Source organism: Oncorhynchus mykiss, chromosome 11 (genome assembly GCF_057628025.1).
Source record: "Oncorhynchus mykiss isolate SJ-2025 chromosome 11, ASM5762802v1, whole genome shotgun sequence".
Classification (NCBI taxonomy): Eukaryota; Metazoa; Chordata; class Actinopteri; order Salmoniformes; family Salmonidae; genus Oncorhynchus; species Oncorhynchus mykiss.
The window spans coordinates 58,339,837-58,360,294 of NC_143032.1; the positions used below are offsets into that span (position 1 = coordinate 58,339,837).

Below are 20,458 nucleotides of genomic sequence, written 5' to 3' on the forward strand. Positions count from 1 at the left end.
TACCTCTGGCACTTTAGTCAGACTGCCAGACTGTGCACCACAGAGCCAATCAGGAGAGAATACATGATTACGTGATTAAAAAGAGCATATGAAACATTGTTTTTCATGAAGCCTACCTGTGCACCTTACTTTAAGCACCTCTGTTCGAACACCTCTCCTGTCCTTGATCCATACCACATACAGCCATTTGCGGATCTTTTCAGTGTCCATGTGAAAGATAGTTATTGCGAGGATGGAACATTTGTTGACTTAATTTTTACGAATTTAACACCAATGTGAAATGAAGGCCTGCAAAGCTTACAGATTTAAGTCTAATAGCATGAGATGAAAGTAGACAAGCATCAGAGTGTGCGATATGAAGGCATAGTCAGTGGACATTCTGAACCTTGTTTGAGGTCAGTTGGCCACATGACCAAGGAGCTATTGAAATTTTACATTTGAAAAATTCATGTAAAACCATGTGAGATGAAAATTGACAAACTAAAGGGTGTGCAATGTGTAGGCCCACTGAGTGGACATTCTGAACTTTGTAAAAATATTTTGTACTTTTTTTACGCTCCCTAACTAATTCAACTTGGAATACAAAATGCTTCTCACATTTACACAGGTTTTTTAGCTTTTGAAAGCGAATTAATGTCCAAATTGTGAAAATAACACCTGTGCAATGTTGTGTGCAATTTTTCCAACATCATGACACTTATTTGGAGTCTGTGGCTCAAGTGGCTTGAAAGCTATTGAGGTTAGAAAGCGCCAATATCCGTCGAATATCCAACTTGAAACTGTCTTTACCTCGGTCTGGAGAGGAGCCACAGCTATAGGAAAATACTTTATATTTGCCTATATAAAATGATAACCCTTAAACTTAATGTTTTTTTGTACACCTTCTGGAAAACCTTTCAATTTTTACAATGTTTGAAAAAATATATAACATTTTACCAAAACATTTAATTTCAACACAGCAAAAGATCTCAAAATGTGCGTGCATGGACAATATCCTGGAAAAGAAAGAGCATCATTCTTATGATACCTCCTGGTCAATGTGTATGTTTTTTTTTATGTGATGTGAGAGTCAGTAAAATCTCAAATCTATCATCATTCCAAAGCTACAAATCACCAAAGTGACATTTTGTGTATCATCATGCCCCTCTCTCTGCTCTTATAGTCAACACACACGTGCACGCACACACACATACATTTATATTCCTGGGTGACATTGTCTTAGAGGGTTCCCTTACAACAGACACAAGGTAGAAATCTTCTGTAAGCGACAGTGACCATTATCACAGCCTATTGAACATTATCATCACTTCATTAGATATCCAACTACAATTGGAGAAAAATAAATATAATGTTAAATAAAAAAGGGAGTTATAATTCGTACTGTATCATTTTAAATATAGGCAATGGTTTTTATTGAGTCAAGCTCCACCTGTTGCCAACACATAAAATTATCATATTTTACACTACAGTTATGGAAATATTTTACCTGCAGAGAAAAACCTGATCACTCATTTTGTTATCTAAAAATAAACATGAAGAATGATGAAACTATTTTAATGTGTATGTGATTGTGAAGAAACCCAAAAGGAGGGCATGACAAAATAAGGTACAGCGATGGATTACTCAAAAATAGTAACTTAATCCGATTATTAGATTATTTTCATTTCTATCACATATATTATAAAAACCTTTCACCAAATATTCAATAGAGGAATAATGAAACAATGCTGCAGACGGATCATTTCCTAACTAACTGCCCACCCAACCCCAGCATTATTGGGCCAATGCTGGCTCAGCTGCCCACTGTATCTTGTTGATTAAGTGGCATCACTGCTAAAAGGTCAGCTTCAATGTCAAGTTCCAGGGAAAGCCTTCCCAACCCTCATTCTTTGTGTAATCATAGGCCTACTACATTACTCAACTTTGCAAAAACACATAGGTTAGGTAGCTTTTAGTGTACTGATTTTTACACTGAAAGTAGAGATGAGTTGAGATTAGCTGAGTAAGCATGTGATTTGTCATGTGTCTCAGCCCATTGCTTGGGGACTGAACAGGATGGAGCTGTGTTGACTAAATAAAAGTGTCCTTTTGACACAAAGATCATGATGAAATTGCAGTCTGATTTATTTTTTATTTTTTAAACTGCAAAGCAACCAAGGAGAGAAAATGTGGCTGTTTTTGACATTTCAAATAATTTAGAACAGACAGGAAAAGCTTTCATTTACACTGAAAGGTGACTTCTGAGTTGTGTGAAAAAAAATCTGCCATTTCAGTGTGTTTGAGGCAATATACAGTGCATTCGGAAAGTATTCAGACCCCTTGACTTTTTCAACATTTTGTTACATTACAGCCTTATTCTAAAATGGATGACTCTACATCAATCTACACACAATACCACATAATGACAAATGAAAACAGGTTTTCAGAATTTTTTGCAAATGTATAAAAAAATAAAACAGAAATACCATATTTATGTAAGTATTCAGACCCTTTGCTATGAGACTCGAAATTGAGATTTTGAGTTGAAAAAAATTGAGATGTTTCTACAACTTGATTGGAGTCCACCTGTGGTAAATTTAATTGATTGAACATGATTTGGAAAGGCACACACCTGTCTATATAAGGTCCCACAGTTTACAGTGCATGTCAGAGCAAAAACCAAGCCATGAGGTCAAAGGAATTGTCTGTGGAGATCTAAGACAGGATTGTGTCAAGGCACAGATCTGGGGAAGGGCACCAAAAAATGCCTGCAGCATTGAAGGTCCCCAAGAGGTCACTGGCCTCCATCGTTCTTAAATGGAAGAAGTTTGGAACCACCAAGACTCTTCCTAGAGCTGGCCGCCTGGCCAAACTGAGCAATCGGGTGAGAAGGGCCTTGGTCAGGGAGGTGTGACAGAGCTCCAGAGTTCCTCTGTGGAGATGGGAGTACCTTCCAGAAGGACAACCATCTCTGCAGCACTCCACCAATCAGACCTTTATGGTAGTGGCCAGAGGGAAGCCACTCTTCAGTAAAAGGCACATGACAGCCCACTTGAAGTTTGCCAAAAGGCACCTAAAGGACTCAGACCATGAGAAACAAGATTCTGTGGTCTGATGAAACTAACATTGAAGTCTTTGGCCTGAATGCCAAGTGTCACGTCTGGAGGAAACCTGGCACCATCCTTACGATGAAGCATGGTGGTGGCAGCATCAAGCTGTGGGGATGTTTTTCAGCGGCAGGGACTTGGAGACTATTCAGAATCGAGGGCAAGATGAATGGAACAAAGTACAGAGAGATCCTTGATGAAAACCTACTCCAGAACGCTCAGGACCTCTGATTGGGATGAAAGTTCACCTTCCAACAGGACAACGACCCGAAGCAAACAGCCAAGACAACACAGGAGTGGCTTCGGAACAAGTCTCTGAATGTCCTTGAGTGGCCCATTCAGAGCCCGGACTTGAACCCGATCGAACAGCTCTGGAGAGACCTGAAAATAGCTGTGCAGCAACGCTCCCCATCCAACCTGTCAGATCTTGAGAGGATCTTCAGAGAAGAATGGGAGAAACTCCCCAAATGCAGGTGTGCCAAGCTTGTGGTATCATACCTACGACGACTTGAGGCTGTAATTGCTGCCAAAGGTGCTTCAAGAAAGTACAGAGTAAAGGGTCTGAATACTTATTTAAATGTGTTATTTCATTTTTTTTTGTGCTTTTTTTGGATACATTTGCAGAAATTTCTTAAAACCTGTTTTTGCTTTATCATTATGGGGTATTGTGTGTAGATTGATGGGGGGGGGGGGAAACTACAGAATCCATTTTAGAATAAGGCTGTAATGTAACAAAATGTGTAACAAGTCAAGGGGTCGGAATACTTTCCGAATGCTCTGTAGATCACTCATGTTGTGTTACAGTAAAAGTCCCATACTAGAGAGTGTGAATATGATATTTCTCATCATGGATCGCTGAAGGAATGGACATGAACTGTGGGGAAGTTAGTTGACAGAGGTCTCTCGCTAGCTTCCTGACGGGTATATGTATCGTCTGCTTATAATAGACAAAGCCTGGCTTATATAAGAGCTAAAACCTAAAACACACTGTCCTCTATCTTGTCGGACCGTTACCCATGTGTGTAACGCAGATGCAGAGGATGTCTGCTAAATGAGTAGGTCTATATTAATGCAGCTGCCTGTGAGAATGATTATGCACTCACATCATTTAATGCAAATTCAATTCATTCAGTGCGCAGGAGACGGTTCAATCATTGTATTCTGAATTGGAATACGGTTTGGAGATGATATGCTTGTTCAATTCTTCACTAATATCCAATTGAGCTATTCAAACTTACATGAAAATCCCCAAACGATGGTGCCAAGCATTATCATTACAATCCGCCAGCCGCAGAACTTTGGATATAACATTATAATATAATTTAGACCAACACATTTTGACAATTAAAGTTCAGTGAAGACAGTGGATTTCTTTCTCTTGATTATATTACTGAAAGGTAAGGACTCCCAGAGAGAACCGCACTTTTGTTCCATTTAAAAGTAAAATGGTTTACAAATGTAGATCTGTAAATTCACATTTTCAACCCAGGAGTAGTCCACCTACTTAAACATGATCATTGTCACGCTACATAGAACATATTTTTTCTGAACATGAATTGAGAAATCAATTCCATGGTTCGGCTTTTGAAACATCTTGCCAGGCCAAAAGGCTTTAATTAAACATGAAACAATATTAGCTGTAAAATTCCACCTAGCATAATTCCTCCCATGATGGTCAAATTAGAAATCCATTGACCTAACTGGAGCCAAACAAAGTTACAGAACAAAGCATGTAAAAAAAACTGTTGTAATGATCTCAAAAGACAGGCTTAATTTAAAGATCCAATGGTCAAGAAAATAACATAACAGGTAACAATTACAATATTTTCCCCTCTACACATATACAACTATCATATGGCTGTTACATTATCCATTGCCTTACAAAAAAGTGTCAACTGAGACCTTGTGACAAAAATGAAATACCTTCAATATTTTATACCATCTTCAACTCTTAACTGAAATGAGTGTGGCCATACATATATGTTGGGCTGATGACGTTTCCTGCAGCATAGAGACTGGTCCACTACACAAGTCAATTCACACCATGGGGAAGGAACCCTTCGCCAAGTGTTCATCTGTTGCATTGGGGAGAGAATAGACATAAGGGCAGGGGGTACATGGCTACACTCCTTTTCTATGGAGTCGGATCATAGCCAGTCCAGTCACTCCTCCAGGATGAGTATCACATCTGGCATGATGCGTGCGATCTTTGGGTTCATCACTGCAATAGAGTATTTTGATTTGAAAACAAATCTTCATTTTAGAACATGTGATGGAGATGTTAACATATTGCTTCTTGTGAGGAGACCCACCTTCATATCAGGTGGTTTGGACAGCATCAGTGGCCTCTCAGCCTGGCCCAGCGTAGTCATTCTGCTGGGCTGTCCTCGCAGCATCACAGTTATAATGGTGGGGGCTCTGAGCCCTGCTGCCAACAAAGTGATGGTATGGGTTACACATCTACTCAGATATGTATACTAGAACTGGGTGTCAAGCCTAGTTCAGACAGCATTTTCCCTCAGACACAGCAAAGCGGACAACATTCCAACTGAAATTCCTGAATAGCAAATCCAGCAGTGTGTGCTAATCCAATGAGGGATTTTTTTTTTCTCTAAATCAAATTAAATAGTTCTTAAAATACAACTCAGTGCCCAAGGGCTTATTTTGCATTTTGCCTGTATTGTCATGTCTGGCTTGCTTTTCTCAATGGTAAGAATAGTCCATGTCAGGAGATGTAGACTAGAGAGAGATGAGTACCGTTTTACTCTTAGCGTAAATAATTATTAATCCAGGTTTGAACTTTGTACAGAATTACAAAAAAAGAAGCTATCAAAGACAACAGCAATCCTGGGAAAGGAGTGGACAACTTGGATATCGCAACAGCAACACCCATTTCTCGATCAAAAAAAGAGGAATGAAAACGTGGGTTATTTTCCAGTCTTTATTGCAATGATAGAAACAGGTGGTATGCCGGATGTGAATATTATTGCTACTTCTCCTCATACTCTTTCCTCTCTACAAAGTCCAGTGAGTCCGTGGGTCCTTGCGTGCATCTGGAATCATGGCTGCTGCTTGCTTGTTGCAGGTGATTTAATTAATGGATTTACAAAATGTAACATGAAGACCAAGCAATCAAAATGAAACAAACATAAAGAGGCATCTACCGAGTGGACAGATCTGGTGAACAAATGCAGTCTGAACAGGGCCATTGACATCGTCAGTTGTCATGTGACATTTAGGCGATATTCAAAACGCCAAAATGCATGAATGTCCATTTGTTTTTGGCCCTCTTGATTCACAATTATCGTGACAACAATTTTGTATCAATGAGTTCCATGTATCAAGGAAACTACGGGCAAACATGAACATATTCAAAGATTCTTATGTAAGCATTTACATTTGAAATGTGTAGACTAATACATAAACAATATGTATTAAACATGACTTCATCAAACTGCTAATTCCAATGTCACATACACCTGGATCATGTATTCATTGATGTTTTCCTTATGGCTCTTCCAAACATGAACATTAGTACAAAAACACATCATCCCTTACGATACAAATCTGTACACTTTGATGTTACATGGCTACAAGTCTGGTTTTCCTGATACTGACCACACCTAGGATCCTCATGGATGACTATCTGCATACACATTATTGATCATGCTGTCCACTATCTCAGTCAGCTATCTGTAGTGTGGCCAAGGTGACCTGGCGATAGGGCCCGTCCTGCTATTCTAGCTTTTCCGAAAATCAGGGGGTTAAGGAGAACCCTGGGCATTCAGCGTGGCCGCCGTGGTTTGGCAGTTCGGGACGTACCGGCACTCTGGGTGGAGATGTGTGCCAGGCTAGGGAGGCTGCTCGCCAGCTTGGCCAGCCCGCCATTGGTGAGTAGCTGGTGGATGGCAGTGGTCTTGGACAGCCCTCCAGTGGAGACCACAGGCACTGCCCGGAGCAGAGTGCTGCTGCCAGTACCTATGGAGCTAAGGACCTGACCCTGGGGCTTCCCACCAGAGGCCTGAGGGGGATAGGAGAGGTGGAGTCAGTCAGACAACGAGTCAGCACACAGACAAACTCACATTACTGAGTATACTTTTTACAGGTTCATGAGAAAAGTTCAGGGTGTACCTGAATGCTGCCCATGCTAGCTGTGGTGGTGGGCAGGCTAGGGGATTTGGTCACGATCTCCTGAAGACTGAAACTTAGGCCTTGGAGGAGGCTGCTGGCGGAAGGTGCTGCACACAAACACAGCGAGAATGAATCAGCACTGCTCACATTTACACACAGTCAATACCGAAGGCTCAACAACACAACTACTGACGACAGTTGAATCCACCCCTATTCGTCCAATCGCCAAAACAACCTCTGCTAGAAAAGTCCAACGGTTAAGCTTCCATAGATAATGCAGAAGTAACACTACAAGTAATCAATAACATTGTTTGCTCAGATCGGCTCATGAAGTGCTCAAAATCAGGACATAAAACAGAACTCTCCCCTTTTTAAATGTGTGATGGATTTGCTGTTCCTCTGCACAACTAACAAATCAGTGAAAATATACTGTACAACATTTTTGGTTGTAGTTCAGTGTCTAGAGTCTAGACTGTCATCTTTGAGATTCGCTGCTGTGCCGAGTTAGGACAGTCATGCAGGCAGGTAGGAGATACCTTGGGCAGTAGCAGGAGCTTGCGCCTGGACTGGTGAGGAGGACCCTGACACCATGCAACTCTGCAGGTTGTGGAAAGAGCTGGACCCCGAGCTCAGGGCACTAGACACCTCTGTCAGACTACCAGACCTGCAGTAACACACATAACCAGAGCTGTGGTAGCTACCCACCCCATAGTTTTTTTCCTATTCAACAACTTCCAACCCGAGTCCAAAACTCAATCCGTTTGCTGCACAGAGCTGCCCAACAGGAGATTGTCTGGGGAGTTGGAGATCATTGTGTGTCCGTCTGTGTGTCAGGCCTACCGCTGGGATGTGAGGAGTCCAGAGAGTTCCTTGGCTCCAGACACAGTCTGTCCCACAGTCACAGCTAGGGGCATCCCAGAAGGACCCCCTGCATTAGAACAGACAATTAAGAAAATAAGCCAAATCTGATCAGACAACACCACACTAAATGGTTTCTAATGACTTTAGAAATAGTGGAAATTAGAAAATATTTGATAAACATTCAGATAAAAGCCCCACACATATTACAATTCATTTGGCAACAACTTCCAATCTCTCTTTACTGGATCATTCACTTAGAGGTTCAGAAAACTGCTCATAGTTAAATCTGAGCGAGTTACCTTCCTGTGCTGTAGAACCGACAGCGCCCCCTGCTGTCTCTCCATGCAGAATGGTCACCTTAATCTTGGCTCTCTTGGAGGTTTTGGTGGGAGTGGGGCTGGGAGTCTGCCTCCTCTTCAGATGGGCCCGCAGCTCGTCTCTCTCCAGGCCCTCGGTCTGCTCACTGGATACAGGAACTGAAACACAGACACAGCACATCACTGACTGGGATAAACAGACCAGACCATTCCAACCCTGATTACAAAATCACTTCTCAAAGTATAATGGAATATACTGAACAAAAATATAAACACAACATGTAAAGTGTTTCATGAGCTGAAATTTTACATCCCGGTTAGCATTTCCCCTTTCCCGAGATAACCCATCCACCTGACAGATGTGGCATATCAAGAAGCTGATTAAACAGCATGACCGTTACAGAGGCACTTTGTGCTGGAGACAATAAAAGGCCACTCTAAAATGTGCAGTCGTCACACCACACAATGCCACAGATGTTTTGAGTGTGTGCGCGATTGGAATGCTGACTGCAGGAATGTATACCAGAACTGTTGCCAGAGAATGTAATAAGCCACCTCCATCATTTTAGGTAATTTGGTAGTATGTCCAATTGGCCTCACAACCACAGACCATGTGTAACCACGTCAGCCCAGGACTTCCACATGCAGCTTTTGTCTGAGACCAGCCACCTGGACAGCTGATGAAACTGGGTTTGCACAACCAAAGAATTTCTGCACAAACTGTCAGAAACCGTCTCTGGGAAATTAATCTGTGTGCTTGTCGTCCTCACCAGTCTTGACCTGACTGCAGTTTGGCGTCGTAACTGACTTCAGTGGGCAAACGCTCACCCTCGATGTCCACTGGCACGCTGGAAAAGCGCTCTCTTCACAGATGAATCCTGGTTAACTGTACCAGGCAGTGGGCGAGCGGTTTGCTGATGTCAAAGTTGTGAACAGAATGCCCCATAGTGGTGGTGGGGTGATGGTATGGGCAAGCATAAGCTACAGATAAACACAATTGCATTTTAACGATGGCAATTTGAATGCACAGAGATACCGTGATGAGACCCTGAGGTCCATTGTCGTGCCATTCACCCACCGCCATCACATCATGTTTCAGCATAATGCACTGCCTCATGTCACAAAGACCTGTACACAATTCCTGGAAGCTGATAATGTCGAAGTTCTTCCATGGCCTGCATACTCACCAGACATGTCACCCACTGAGCATGTTTGGGATGCTCTGTATCAATGTGTATGACAGCGTATTCCTGTTCCCACCAATATCCAGCAACTTCGCACAGGCATTAAAGAGGAGTGGGACAACATTCCACAATCAAAAGCCTTATCAACTCTATGCGAAAGTGATGTGTCACGCTGCATTAGGTTTACACTTTTTTATTTAAGGAATCTGTGACCAAAAGCATATTTGTATTCCCAGTCGTGTGAAATCCATAGATTAGGGAATTCATTTATTTCAATTGACCGATTTCCTTATATGGACTAACTCAGTAAAATCTTTGAAATTGTTGCGTTTATATTTTGTTCAGTGTATGTATAATGCTCACTTAAAATGGTTATATGACCCTGTTAACAATGTACATCAATGATCTGGCAGTAAGAGGGAGATGGCAGACAGAAAGGAAGAGAAAAGAAAGGAGAAAGACATACTTACCAAAGACACAGGAGGGAGTGCCAGGAGGAAGATTTTTCCTCACAAGCATGTTTTGTTTCATAAAAGCAGCAAACTGGGCTGAAATTAATTGAAAAGAAAGGTGGAAGGATAGTCGAAAGAGAGTAGAGAAGGGATGAAAAGATAGTCACGTTCCATTGTGCCCTTCTGATGTCGTTACTGCCCTAACAAGATTTGTGTCCAAGTAAACCATTTTCACCATTCAATATCGCATTCACATCTTCCCAAGCCCATAGAGCTATTGAAAAACCCATTGGCAAGAGAGTTAAATGACTCATTAAAACAAGCGCACACAAACAAATGTGTCAAATGTGAGAGCTGTGGTGTGTGTGTCTGCGTCTGTTTTCGTACATGCTAGTTGGCACACAAACCTTGTGCCTGCTTGTGTGTGAGCACAGTCCCAGACCGCTGCATATGGGTCTTGAGGAGTTGTGTTGCAGTGATCAGACTGGACTTCTGTGCTGGGGACAGTCCCGACGTCTTTGGCTTGGGGCTGGAGGTGGGACTACTGCACACACTGGACAGGTCCTGAGAACACAACCATAAAAACAAAGCCAGTCAAATGATCAGCAATGTTTATATTATTCTCCCGGAGCGTGCCTGAGCTGATGCAGGACATACCTCTGAGCCTGAGGGGGATATTGGTACTCTGAGGGCAGGGGAGGAGGGGCGGCCCCTTTCCAGGTCAAAGGGTAGCTCGCGTCTAGGCTTCTTCTTCTTCTCCGTGTCAAGGTCCCTCAGCTCTCCTGAGCCATGGCCGTGGCTCTCCGCCCGCGTCAGCACCCCCGACAGGAAGTCTGCTATCTCATCCTACACAGGAGAGACAGACGTATATCTGCATGAAAAGCATTTCAATGGAATTCCATGTGAGGAGTTTGATGGCTAGGGTTAAATCCTTAAAATCCTTTGACGTTTTCATAGAATCTTAACCTAAATTTGTTTGAATAAAAACACTATGGCTTCTTTACAGGACAAGAGCGACATGGACCAACCTGAATGCAGCGATCCACCATGGTCTGTGTCAGTCCCTCTGATTTCATCTTTGTGGAGTTGATTCTGAGGAAGAAAAACATTTAGTTAAGAATGAGAAACAAACTCTGATGCACTCAAATTCTTCAATTTAATAGCCCTGCAGAAAATTACAGCGAGCAGTGAAAACTTCAGGCCTTTTGTCTTCACAAGAAAACATTCAGAATGCTTTCAACTGCTGCTACCTTTCCGTCTTAAAAATACATATAGTGAGCAAAATGTTTGGAACATGGAATTGCAAAACAAAGAATTGTGATTCATATACAATTGAATGATATATCATATGGGTACCTAAGTATCGTGATAATATCATATGGCAATTCCCAGTCCTAGAGTAAACCCACCTGAGGTTGTCGTCGGCTCCCCCCACCACCACCATGCTGTTGTCGGCTCGGAGTTTCTCTCGGAACTCCTCCATGGCCTCTGTGCCACACTGCAGAGCATTCTGACCAACCACAAACAGCACTGGTGTCTTCATGTCCAGCAAGGGGTCGTCCACATCCTGCCAGTCAACAATACAAAAACAGTCAATACACATCTAAGATCCAGAGACATGTGGCAAAATTATGTTGATCGGTGTAAGACAAGTCGAAGCATCATATCTAAATGTCTCCACAATGCAAGAAACATTTGAGCACATTTCCTTACCCCTCTTGGTCCATTGATGGTTAGCAGTGGAAAGCCAAGACACACCACAGCAGTCAGGTATTCCATGAGAGAGACCTGGCAGAGGACAACCACGTCAATATGTGCAGTGCACCAACGTCACATCCACCAATCACAACACAGATCAGAGCTCAGATTCCACAAGGATTGTTTTCAATAACCACAGGATGTTCCGAAAGTATTCACACCTTGACTTTCCACATTTTTGTTCTGTTATAGCTTGATTTTTGTCACTGGTCAACACACAAATGTCAAAGTGGAATTATGTTTTTTGAATTATTTTATAAATTAATAAAAAATCAAAAGCTGGAATGACTTGACTCAATAAGTATTCAACCCCGCTGTTATAGTAAGCCTAAATAATTTCAGGGGTAAACATTTGCTTAACAAGTCACACATTGAATGGACTCATTCTGTGTGCAATAATAGTGTTTAACATGCTTTTTTTAATGACTACCTCATCTCTGTATCCCACACATACAATTATCTGTAAGGTCCCTATGTCGAGCAGTGAATTTCAAACACGGATTCAACCACAAAGACCAAGGAGTTTTTCCAATAACTTGCAAAGAAGGGCACCTACTGATAGATAGGTAAAAAAAATATTGATGTTAAAAAAAGCAGACTGAATATCCCTTTGAGCATGGTGAAGTTATTAATGACACTTTGGATGGTGAATCAATACACCAAGTCACTACAAAGATACAGGCGTCCTTCCTAACTCAGTTGCCGGAGAGGAAGGAAACCCCAAAGGGATTTCACCATGAGGCCATTGGTGACTTAAACAGTTAGAGTTTAATGGCTGTGAATTGAGAAAACTGAGGATGGATCAACAACATTGTAGTTACTCTACAACACTAACCTAACTGACAAGCGTGAAAAGGAAGCCTGTACAGTACAAATATTTCAAAACATGCATCCTGTTTGCAACAACACTGAGTACTACTCTCCATATTTTAAAGCACAGTGGTGGCTGCATCATGGGTATGCTTGTAATCATTATTGAAAGGACTTGGGAGTTTTTCATCATAAAAAAAAGAAACTGAATGGAGCTAAGCAGATGCCAAATCCTAGAGGAAAACCTGGTTCAGTCTGCTTTCCACCAGACACTGGGAGATTAATTTCTTTCAGCAGGAAAATAACCTAAAACAGTTGAAAATCTATGGGAATACCAATTTGACAGAGACTGAAGAATTTAGAATATAATACACAGGTAAATGTTGCATAATCCAGGTGAGGAATGCTCTAATAGACTTACCCAGAAAGACTCACAGCTGTAATCACTGCCAAAGGTGATTCTAATATGTATCGACTCCGGGGGTTAAATATTTATCTTTTTTAATTTTAATTTTATTTTACCTTTATTTAACCAGGCAAGTCAGTTAAGAACAAATTCTTATTTTCAATGACGGCCTGGGAACAGTGGGTTAACTACCTGTTCAGGGGCAGAACGACAGATTTGTACCGTGTCAGCTCGGGGGTTTGAACTCACAACCTTCCGGTTACTAGTCCAACGCTCTAACCACTAGGCTACCCTGTATCTAATCAAGATACAGTATATTAGTGTTTAATTTTTCATAAAAAGTTGACAAAAGGACAATTAAATCCCTCTTAAAACACACTTTGTAACAAAAATATGAAAAACGTAGAGGTGTGAATAGTTTCTGAAGGCACTGTATAACTTTCTGAGCATCACAGAACACTCTCAGAAAATGTTGATGACATGTAGTAGACAGAGACAGCAGTCATACAGCAGCCTTACATGACAGGCGATGAGCGCTCCCACATTCCAGCCAACCAGGATAATGGGTTTGTGAGGGAAGTGACTGTGGACCTGGTTCATAAATACATTGAAGGGCAGATAAAGAGACAAATAGACAGTCTAGCACATAACTTTCAAAGAACTATCTGAAATTGCAGCAACAATCTAGTCCAGTGGTATTCAAATATGGGGATAATGCACTGGGGTTGCCAAAAATCGAAATAAAAAATAAGAATGCCGATTATTATATGGGACAATATAGAAATGTTTTCCAGAAAGATGATTTGAGTAATAATTGTATTGAGTAAATATATTTATTGGTTTCTTTTCATTTTCATAAGAGATGAAAGTGCAATGAATTTAAATGTATTTGTTGAAATGTACCAATTGTACAGTTGGAGATCCCCGCTGAAAAAGTTTGAATACTGCAGACCTAGTCCATTAGGAACAGATATTTGGCTACACAACTTCAGGTTCAGACAACAGCCTTACCTCCATGACTTTGGCCCTGACGGTGCCCAACATGTGCTCCAGACACTGAGTGATGCCCACATTGGCTCCACTGTTCACGTGGGTATTTACCGGGATTACCTGAGACAAACATGTTGGTTTATACCTATTGGGTGTGTATAAAACGCAGTGATGCACAATCACACTTGAGAATGAATAGATACAAACCTTTCCCAAGCAGGAAAGCTGTGACTGCCAAAATCTCATTCGGCGCGAGGTAGAAAGAGCAGGATTGGTGGGCCCTGATGGTGCAATTAAGATGAGTGGGGAGCCAGGAAGCTTGCTCTGCAATACAAAATAGAAATCCAGTCATTATCACATTAATAGCAAATGCAATCAAAGGATCCCAAGTCAATCCAGAAACATTAAAGTAGAATTTATTTTAATGACCAAATCTCTCTTTTTTTTTTTAAGTAAATGGAATATAGACACCTTTAGACACCTCATAGACTGATTCCACTTGTTATTGAGAAACATACCCCAAATAGCAAATCAGTTCCTTATCCTTGTTGTGTAGTATGGGGGCCCTGAAAAAAAACATGAACAAATGCTCCAAAAACACCCAAATACGCATCTTAGAAACGCTCTCACTATAGTGATGCAGGTCTTTAGATGTACCGTATACTATACGGACACACCCAGCCTGCACAGCAGCGTTGGGGAAACAGCTTGAGTCAAACAAAATGGAATATAAAGTTGCAGATAAGGTTCTGAATGACAAAGACCTACATCACTATACTGATATATTTGCTGTTTCTGAAAGGATGTATTTTTGTGTGTGTCTTTTTTCAGTTTTTTTTACTGCACAACAAGGATTAGGGAGTGGTTTGAGGCAAGTTTCTGAAAAAGAAGTGAACTCACAACAATGTCTGGACCATTAATTTTTTAAATGGTCAAAGTTAGGCATATACAGCGGCTTGCGAAGTATTCACCCCCTTTGCATTTTTCCAATTTTGTTGCCTTACAACCTGGAATTCAAAAATATTTTTTGGAGGTTTGTTGCATTTGATATACATAACATGCCTACCACTTTGAAGATGCCAAATATTTTTAATGTGAAACAAACATGAAATAACACCCCAAAAAAACAGAACAGGAGTGTGCATAACTATTCACCCGCCCAAAGTCAATACTTTGTAGAGCCACCTTTTGCAGCAAGTACAGTTGCAAGTCTCTTGGGGTATGTCTCTATAAGCTTGGCACATCTAGCCACTGGGATTTCTGCCCATTCTTCAAGGCAAAAGTGCTCCAGCGAATTGGATGGGTTCCGCTGTTGAACTGCAATCTTTAAGTCATACCCCAAATACCACTTTTCCGGGTTTTTTTCCCATTTCACTTCACCAATTTGGACTATTTTGTATGTCCATTACATAAAAATCCATTTAAATTAGAGGTTGTAATGCAACAAAATAGGAAAAATGTCAAGGGGAATGAATACTTTTGCAATGCACTGAAACGGTATTAAGATGAAACTACAAAGCACTTCCTGCCACAACTATCAATTTCATCCCTACTACCATTTGGAATGTTTCCATTGTCTTTTTCATTCTGACTGCAGTGAATTCTGATTGCTCCCAGAACCACAGACTGGGATTAGCATTAGAGACCTACCGGTTTGTTGTGAGACAGAACGCCCACGGCTGGGTCCCAGGGCCTCTTCAGTAGCAGAGAGAGGGCCTCTGCACCGGCCGCTCCAGTCTTCACTGATGAAGTCAGCAGCATCCTGTCAATCAGCGAGGGCAACTGCACAGACAGAGATGTTGAGTCATCCTGGCCATACTCTGAACCTGATTATTACCAAGGGGCTTTCTATTGACATATCCACTATTGGTGTTGCTGCTTTATCGGATCACCACTATGTATTTTTTACTACCTTTTTGCCCATAGCACAGGGTAATACTGAACGCATTATTAAGAAACACCATCTTACTTCTGAAGTTGCTAGAGATTTTAACTGAGTGTGAACAATACTCCACCGATTCTGCCTTCCTCGTAATGATTTAGTTGATCATTTTAATGGCAAATAAAAGGGCAACCATTGATGCCATAGCTCCAACAAAGCTGAAAAAGTAAACATTCTAATGGAGAACCCCTTGGATGAGTGAGGAAACTAATACATTTAAGAAATTACAGAACGGCAAAACAGAAGAGGATGAAGTCAAAGTTGCAGGTCCATTATGACATTGAGAAAGCCACTTACCAGACGGGCAAATTTTTCTAACTTGATCACTAATAATCAGAATAATTTGAGAGTGCTCGCTCTGTGTTTGCAGCATATTTCAGAGATTAGATAAACATTAGGCTGGGTATCAATCAAGCAAGACCTGATGAGAGTTTTGATGATATGTGCCCTAGCCTACCACGCAAAGGCACTATGGATTTATTTTCCCTGGTTGACACAGACATGCTCAGGAAAGTGATATCACAACTTAAGCCTTCTACCTGCCTTCTTGATTCTATCCCCCCCCCCCCCCCTTCAAAACAGATTTTAATTGCATATCTGAAGAAGTGTAAGCTATTGAAAATCACTCCCTGTTCACAGGCACTTTCCCCACCGCAGTAAAAACTGCTATGGTGAAACCCCTTCTGAAGAAAAGTAATCTAGATTATTCAGCGTTTAGCAATTGTCAGCCAATCTCCACCCTTCCATTCTTAAGCAAAATTCTTGAAAAATTGGTTTACAAACAGCTATATTAGTTTTTCAAGTGCAAACTGTATTTTTGCAAAATTCCAATCTGGTTTTCAGGCCTACCACAGCATAGAGACAGCCTTAGTTTAAGTGGTAAATGACCCAGCGCAGATGCCCAACAGCTCTCTGTCCTTGTACTCATGGATTTATGTGTTGCATTCGACACGGTTGACCATGATGTCCTTCTGGAGAGGTGGATTGGCCTAACCGTCTAGTTCTAATTGGTTTAGGACCTACTTAACAGGTCGAGAGTTTTTCACCCATGGTAAACATAACTCAGAGAAAATACATATCACATGTGGCGTTCCACAAGGCTAGATTTTGGGTTCGGTGCTGTTCAGTTTATACATGTTACCCGTTGGCAGCATTATCAGAAAGCACAGCATTGATTTTCACTGCTACGCAGACGATACACAACTTTCCACCTGTGTCACCACAGGATTTTAGCTCCACGGATAAATTAGACTGTATTAATGATTTAAAAACTTGGATGGCTAACAACTTCCTCCAGCTAAATCAAGACAAGACTGAGGTACTTATTGTTGGAGCCAAAGCACAGAGAATCTGGCTGCACATTTTAGTTCACAGGCAATAAAGATAAAACACCAGGTAAAAAAGGTGTTATTTTAGATTCTGAATTCAATTTCAAATCACAGGAATGTGAACAAATAGCTTTTTTCCACCTGAGGAACATTCCTCACTCAGGCTGATACTGAGAGACTCATCCATGCTTTTATTACAAGCAGGCTTGACTAGTGTACTCATCTCCTTTCTGGTCTACCCAAGAAAGCCATTGGTCAACTACAAAACATGCAGAATGCTGCAGCACGGGTAATGACCAAGACCAGACGGAGAGCACAAAATACACCGGTTTTAAGGTCTCTGCACCGGCTGCCTTTGCGTTTCAGAATAAATGAAGCTTCTTCTATTCGTTTTTAAAATCAATCCACAACTGTGCACTCCAATACATGTCAGACAGGCTTTTAAGTCATTTAGCCAGTAGGTCCCTCAAGTCCTCTAGCACAGGCCTTTTAACTATCCCAAAGCCTAGGACCAAGAGGCATGGAGAGGCAGCCTTTAGTTATTATGACCCCAGCCTCTGGAATAGCCTGCCAGAGGACCTGAGGGGGGCCGAAACTGTGGACATTTTTAAAAGAGATCTTAAAGTCGTTCAGTTTTGATTGTTATTCTTTAGTTTTAATCCTCTTATGTTTGTTGTGTAGTAAATATTTCAGTATTCATTTTCATTGTATATTCCTGTTAAGCACATTGTGTTGAATTCCATGTCTGAAATGTGCGGTATAAAAAAATCTTTATTTGACGATTGTCACAGTGATAGAACGTATCCCTCTATATAAGAATGCATGTCACAACATCAAATAATGTGTACACACTTTTTGAGAGAGAAAGAGACAGAGGAGTACCTTGCTCTTGAGTGTCTGCAGTACGTCTAGGTAAGCAGCCAGCATGGCCAGACTGAGGGATTCTATCAGGGTGCTGTGTAGCCACTGGGTCAATTTGGTGTCCCAGTTGACACTGGCCAGTGCATGGCGCACCTTTCGGGCACACTTGTCCACAGCAATCCTGCGCAATACTGGCTCATTGGAGGCCTATGAGTCAGAGGAAGGGATGGTAAGACTAGAGGGACAGGAACTTTGATAGTCATTGAAACTGAATTAGTACCACATACAAAAGCACTTAGTTGGTGCATATGAACTCACGTTTTCATTGGCCAGCCGGGCCAGTCTTTCAGCTTGCAGAGCCTTCAGCACCTTATTAAACAACTTGTTTTGAATGACCGACCATCCAGCCCTGTAATACAAGCAGTCAGTAATGAAGTCTGACGATTATCACCATTTGAAATGGAGATTGAGACAAAGACGGTGTATACAAGAGCTGAGCAAACAAGGCATCTGCAACACATAAGTCCTTACAGAACATAGATATATTTTTAAACCTCAATAGGGTTATTCAAAGGGAGGTCGGGTGGAGGCCACTCACTTGTTGATGTGTTCCTCCCAGTCATCAGGGGGTGGGGGACCCTCAGCAATTGTGCGAGCAAATAAAACATGTCGCTCACACTCCTTCATAACACTGCGTGCTTTCTGATTGTCATAGAGTGGAATAGGTGTAGGCGTGACAGATTCCACATCTATTGACAGGTCTGATTCCCTGCAAAAGAACACAAACATACTTCAGTAAATGCTGTCATCCAATTTAAGCTGCAACTTTATTATTGTCGTGATAAAGCTACTGCTACAAAATTACATTTGTTCTGAGACACAGGTTTTCAATGTTAAAATTGTTTGGGCAATGAGTCATCAGTGAGGATAATGAGGGTTGAAACTCACGGAACGGCATCAGGTTGGCGACGGGGTGTGACGAACAGCATGCGCGTGGGCCGGGCACTGCTGGCGTCCGGGTGGGCATTCCATGGCTTAGCATAGCTGTGGTCCAGGAACACCAAGTCCAGTTCACGCTCATGGACAGACAACTGGAACAGCAAAGATGTACCCATCCTCCGCGCTGAAGTCTGGAAGTCCTTGTCCACACCACGGTGCATCCTCTACTGGGGCCCCAAGGGCCCTACAGCTCTGAGACAGAGTTCTGCTTTCAATCCAAGCCTGAGCAAGGAGGAACTGTGATCAATACCACTATCATATTCATCAAACATCATCATGTGACATCACATGTCATTTGTACCCCTCCTCTTTAGCCCACAGCTGGTTAGTACAAGCACCATTCTTATCCATTTTGTAACGTCAGCTTAGGCAAGTGACGTTGACTAACGTTAGTTCGCTAACTAGTTACACGTAAAGTCATTCTTTTAGCGAGCTACAGTACACAGGGGAACGTCTCTGAAGAAGCTAAGGTTGATAGTAAAATACACGGCGGTACGCAAGCTCTGCGTTGTTGACATGACGTTACTAGTTGGCTAACTACATGTCTTAGCTAGACGGCTAACGCTAGTTAGCAACAACACGATATATTCATTAAACTAACGTTAGAGCATGGCTAACAGAAGGGGTAACTAACAACTGATAACTATACAGGGCATTACAACGTGTATTATTGTAGCAAATATTAACAAGGCGAACATTACATTAGCTAGCCAACATGGTAACGTAGCATTAAACCTAGCACGCGCTAGTAGCATCGGCTACTCACCTTTTCATGCTACTTCCATTGATAGCATTACGTATTTGCAATCGAACAATAATTTACACCAAATTAAGTAATATATAAATGTCAACAAACAACCTACGTCTAGATTTTGTCACAAATTTGAGAAGGACGGACGTTAGCTACTAGCTACGCCTCGTTGATATATTACGACCGAATTCCTTTTGTTTTGCGTGGGCGCGAGCCACCGCCACAGTTAGTTCTGCACACATATACAAAACACGGACTGGATTCCTAAGGACGGTGCATGTTATGGTGCCTAGTTTAGAGGCGTACCGCAGTTACGCCCGTCCTTCGCAAGGTCTTTTTTGTTGGGGAAACAGCTAACGTCCTACAATTCTATAAATGTTGTCATGTGCAGTTTTATAGCCAAGCTCATACTATTCTATACATATTGTAATGAGGCTGAGAGAAAATGTTGCTGTTTTAAAGCTGCAATATGTAACTTTTTGGACAACCACACTAAATGCACATAGAAATATGAGTTATAGATCTGCCATTCTCGTTGACAGCAAGTCTAAGAAGCTGTAGATGTGTTCTATATGCGCTATT

The 20,458-nt window shown here is 41.6% G+C and overlaps 1 protein-coding gene across 33 annotated transcripts; it reads right to left on the reverse strand.

The window, feature by feature from the left end:
- Positions 1-4,657: 4,657 nt before the first annotated feature.
- kansl3 (KAT8 regulatory NSL complex subunit 3) lies at positions 4,658-20,223 on the reverse strand. Of its 33 annotated transcripts, none has more exons than XM_021621500.3 (22): positions 19,892-20,163; positions 19,075-19,347; positions 18,725-18,895; positions 18,445-18,535; positions 18,148-18,333; positions 15,646-15,777; positions 14,203-14,319; positions 14,017-14,115; positions 13,525-13,596; positions 11,745-11,819; positions 11,441-11,598; positions 11,060-11,123; positions 10,689-10,877; positions 10,439-10,595; positions 10,050-10,127; positions 8,378-8,554; positions 8,058-8,145; positions 7,754-7,881; positions 7,218-7,324; positions 6,909-7,107; positions 5,399-5,511; positions 4,658-5,307 (listed from the first exon to the last, which is right to left on the reverse strand). In XM_021621500.3, exons 2-22 carry the CDS (start codon positions 19,284-19,286, stop codon positions 5,305-5,307), a joined length of 2,616 nt encoding a protein of 871 aa, XP_021477175.3. In that variant the 5' UTR covers positions 19,287-19,347; positions 19,892-20,163; the 3' UTR covers positions 4,658-5,304. The 33 variants fall into 33 exon arrangements, 29 of the variants coding, with proteins under 29 accessions (XP_021477175.3, XP_021477171.3, XP_090046727.1 ...); XM_021621496.3 differs by having other exon boundaries at positions 5,399-5,514; XM_090190601.1 differs by having other exon boundaries at positions 19,075-19,317; positions 19,892-20,160.
- Positions 20,224-20,458: the final 235 nt, after the last annotated feature.

Excerpts from the sequence above, each read along its gene's own strand:
- kansl3 (XM_021621496.3), bottom strand. The coding sequence starts at position 19,286 with ATGCACCGTGGTGTGGACAAGGACTTCCAGACTTCAGCGCGGAGGATG. Across the intron at positions 10,128-10,438 it reads CACACACAAGCAGGCACAAG|CCCAGTTTGCTGCTTTTATG; the intron begins GTTTGTGTGCCA and ends AATTAATTTCAG. Across the intron at positions 8,146-8,377 it reads CGGTTCTACAGCACAGGAAG|GGGGTCCTTCTGGGATGCCC; the intron begins GTAACTCGCTCA and ends GTTCTAATGCAG.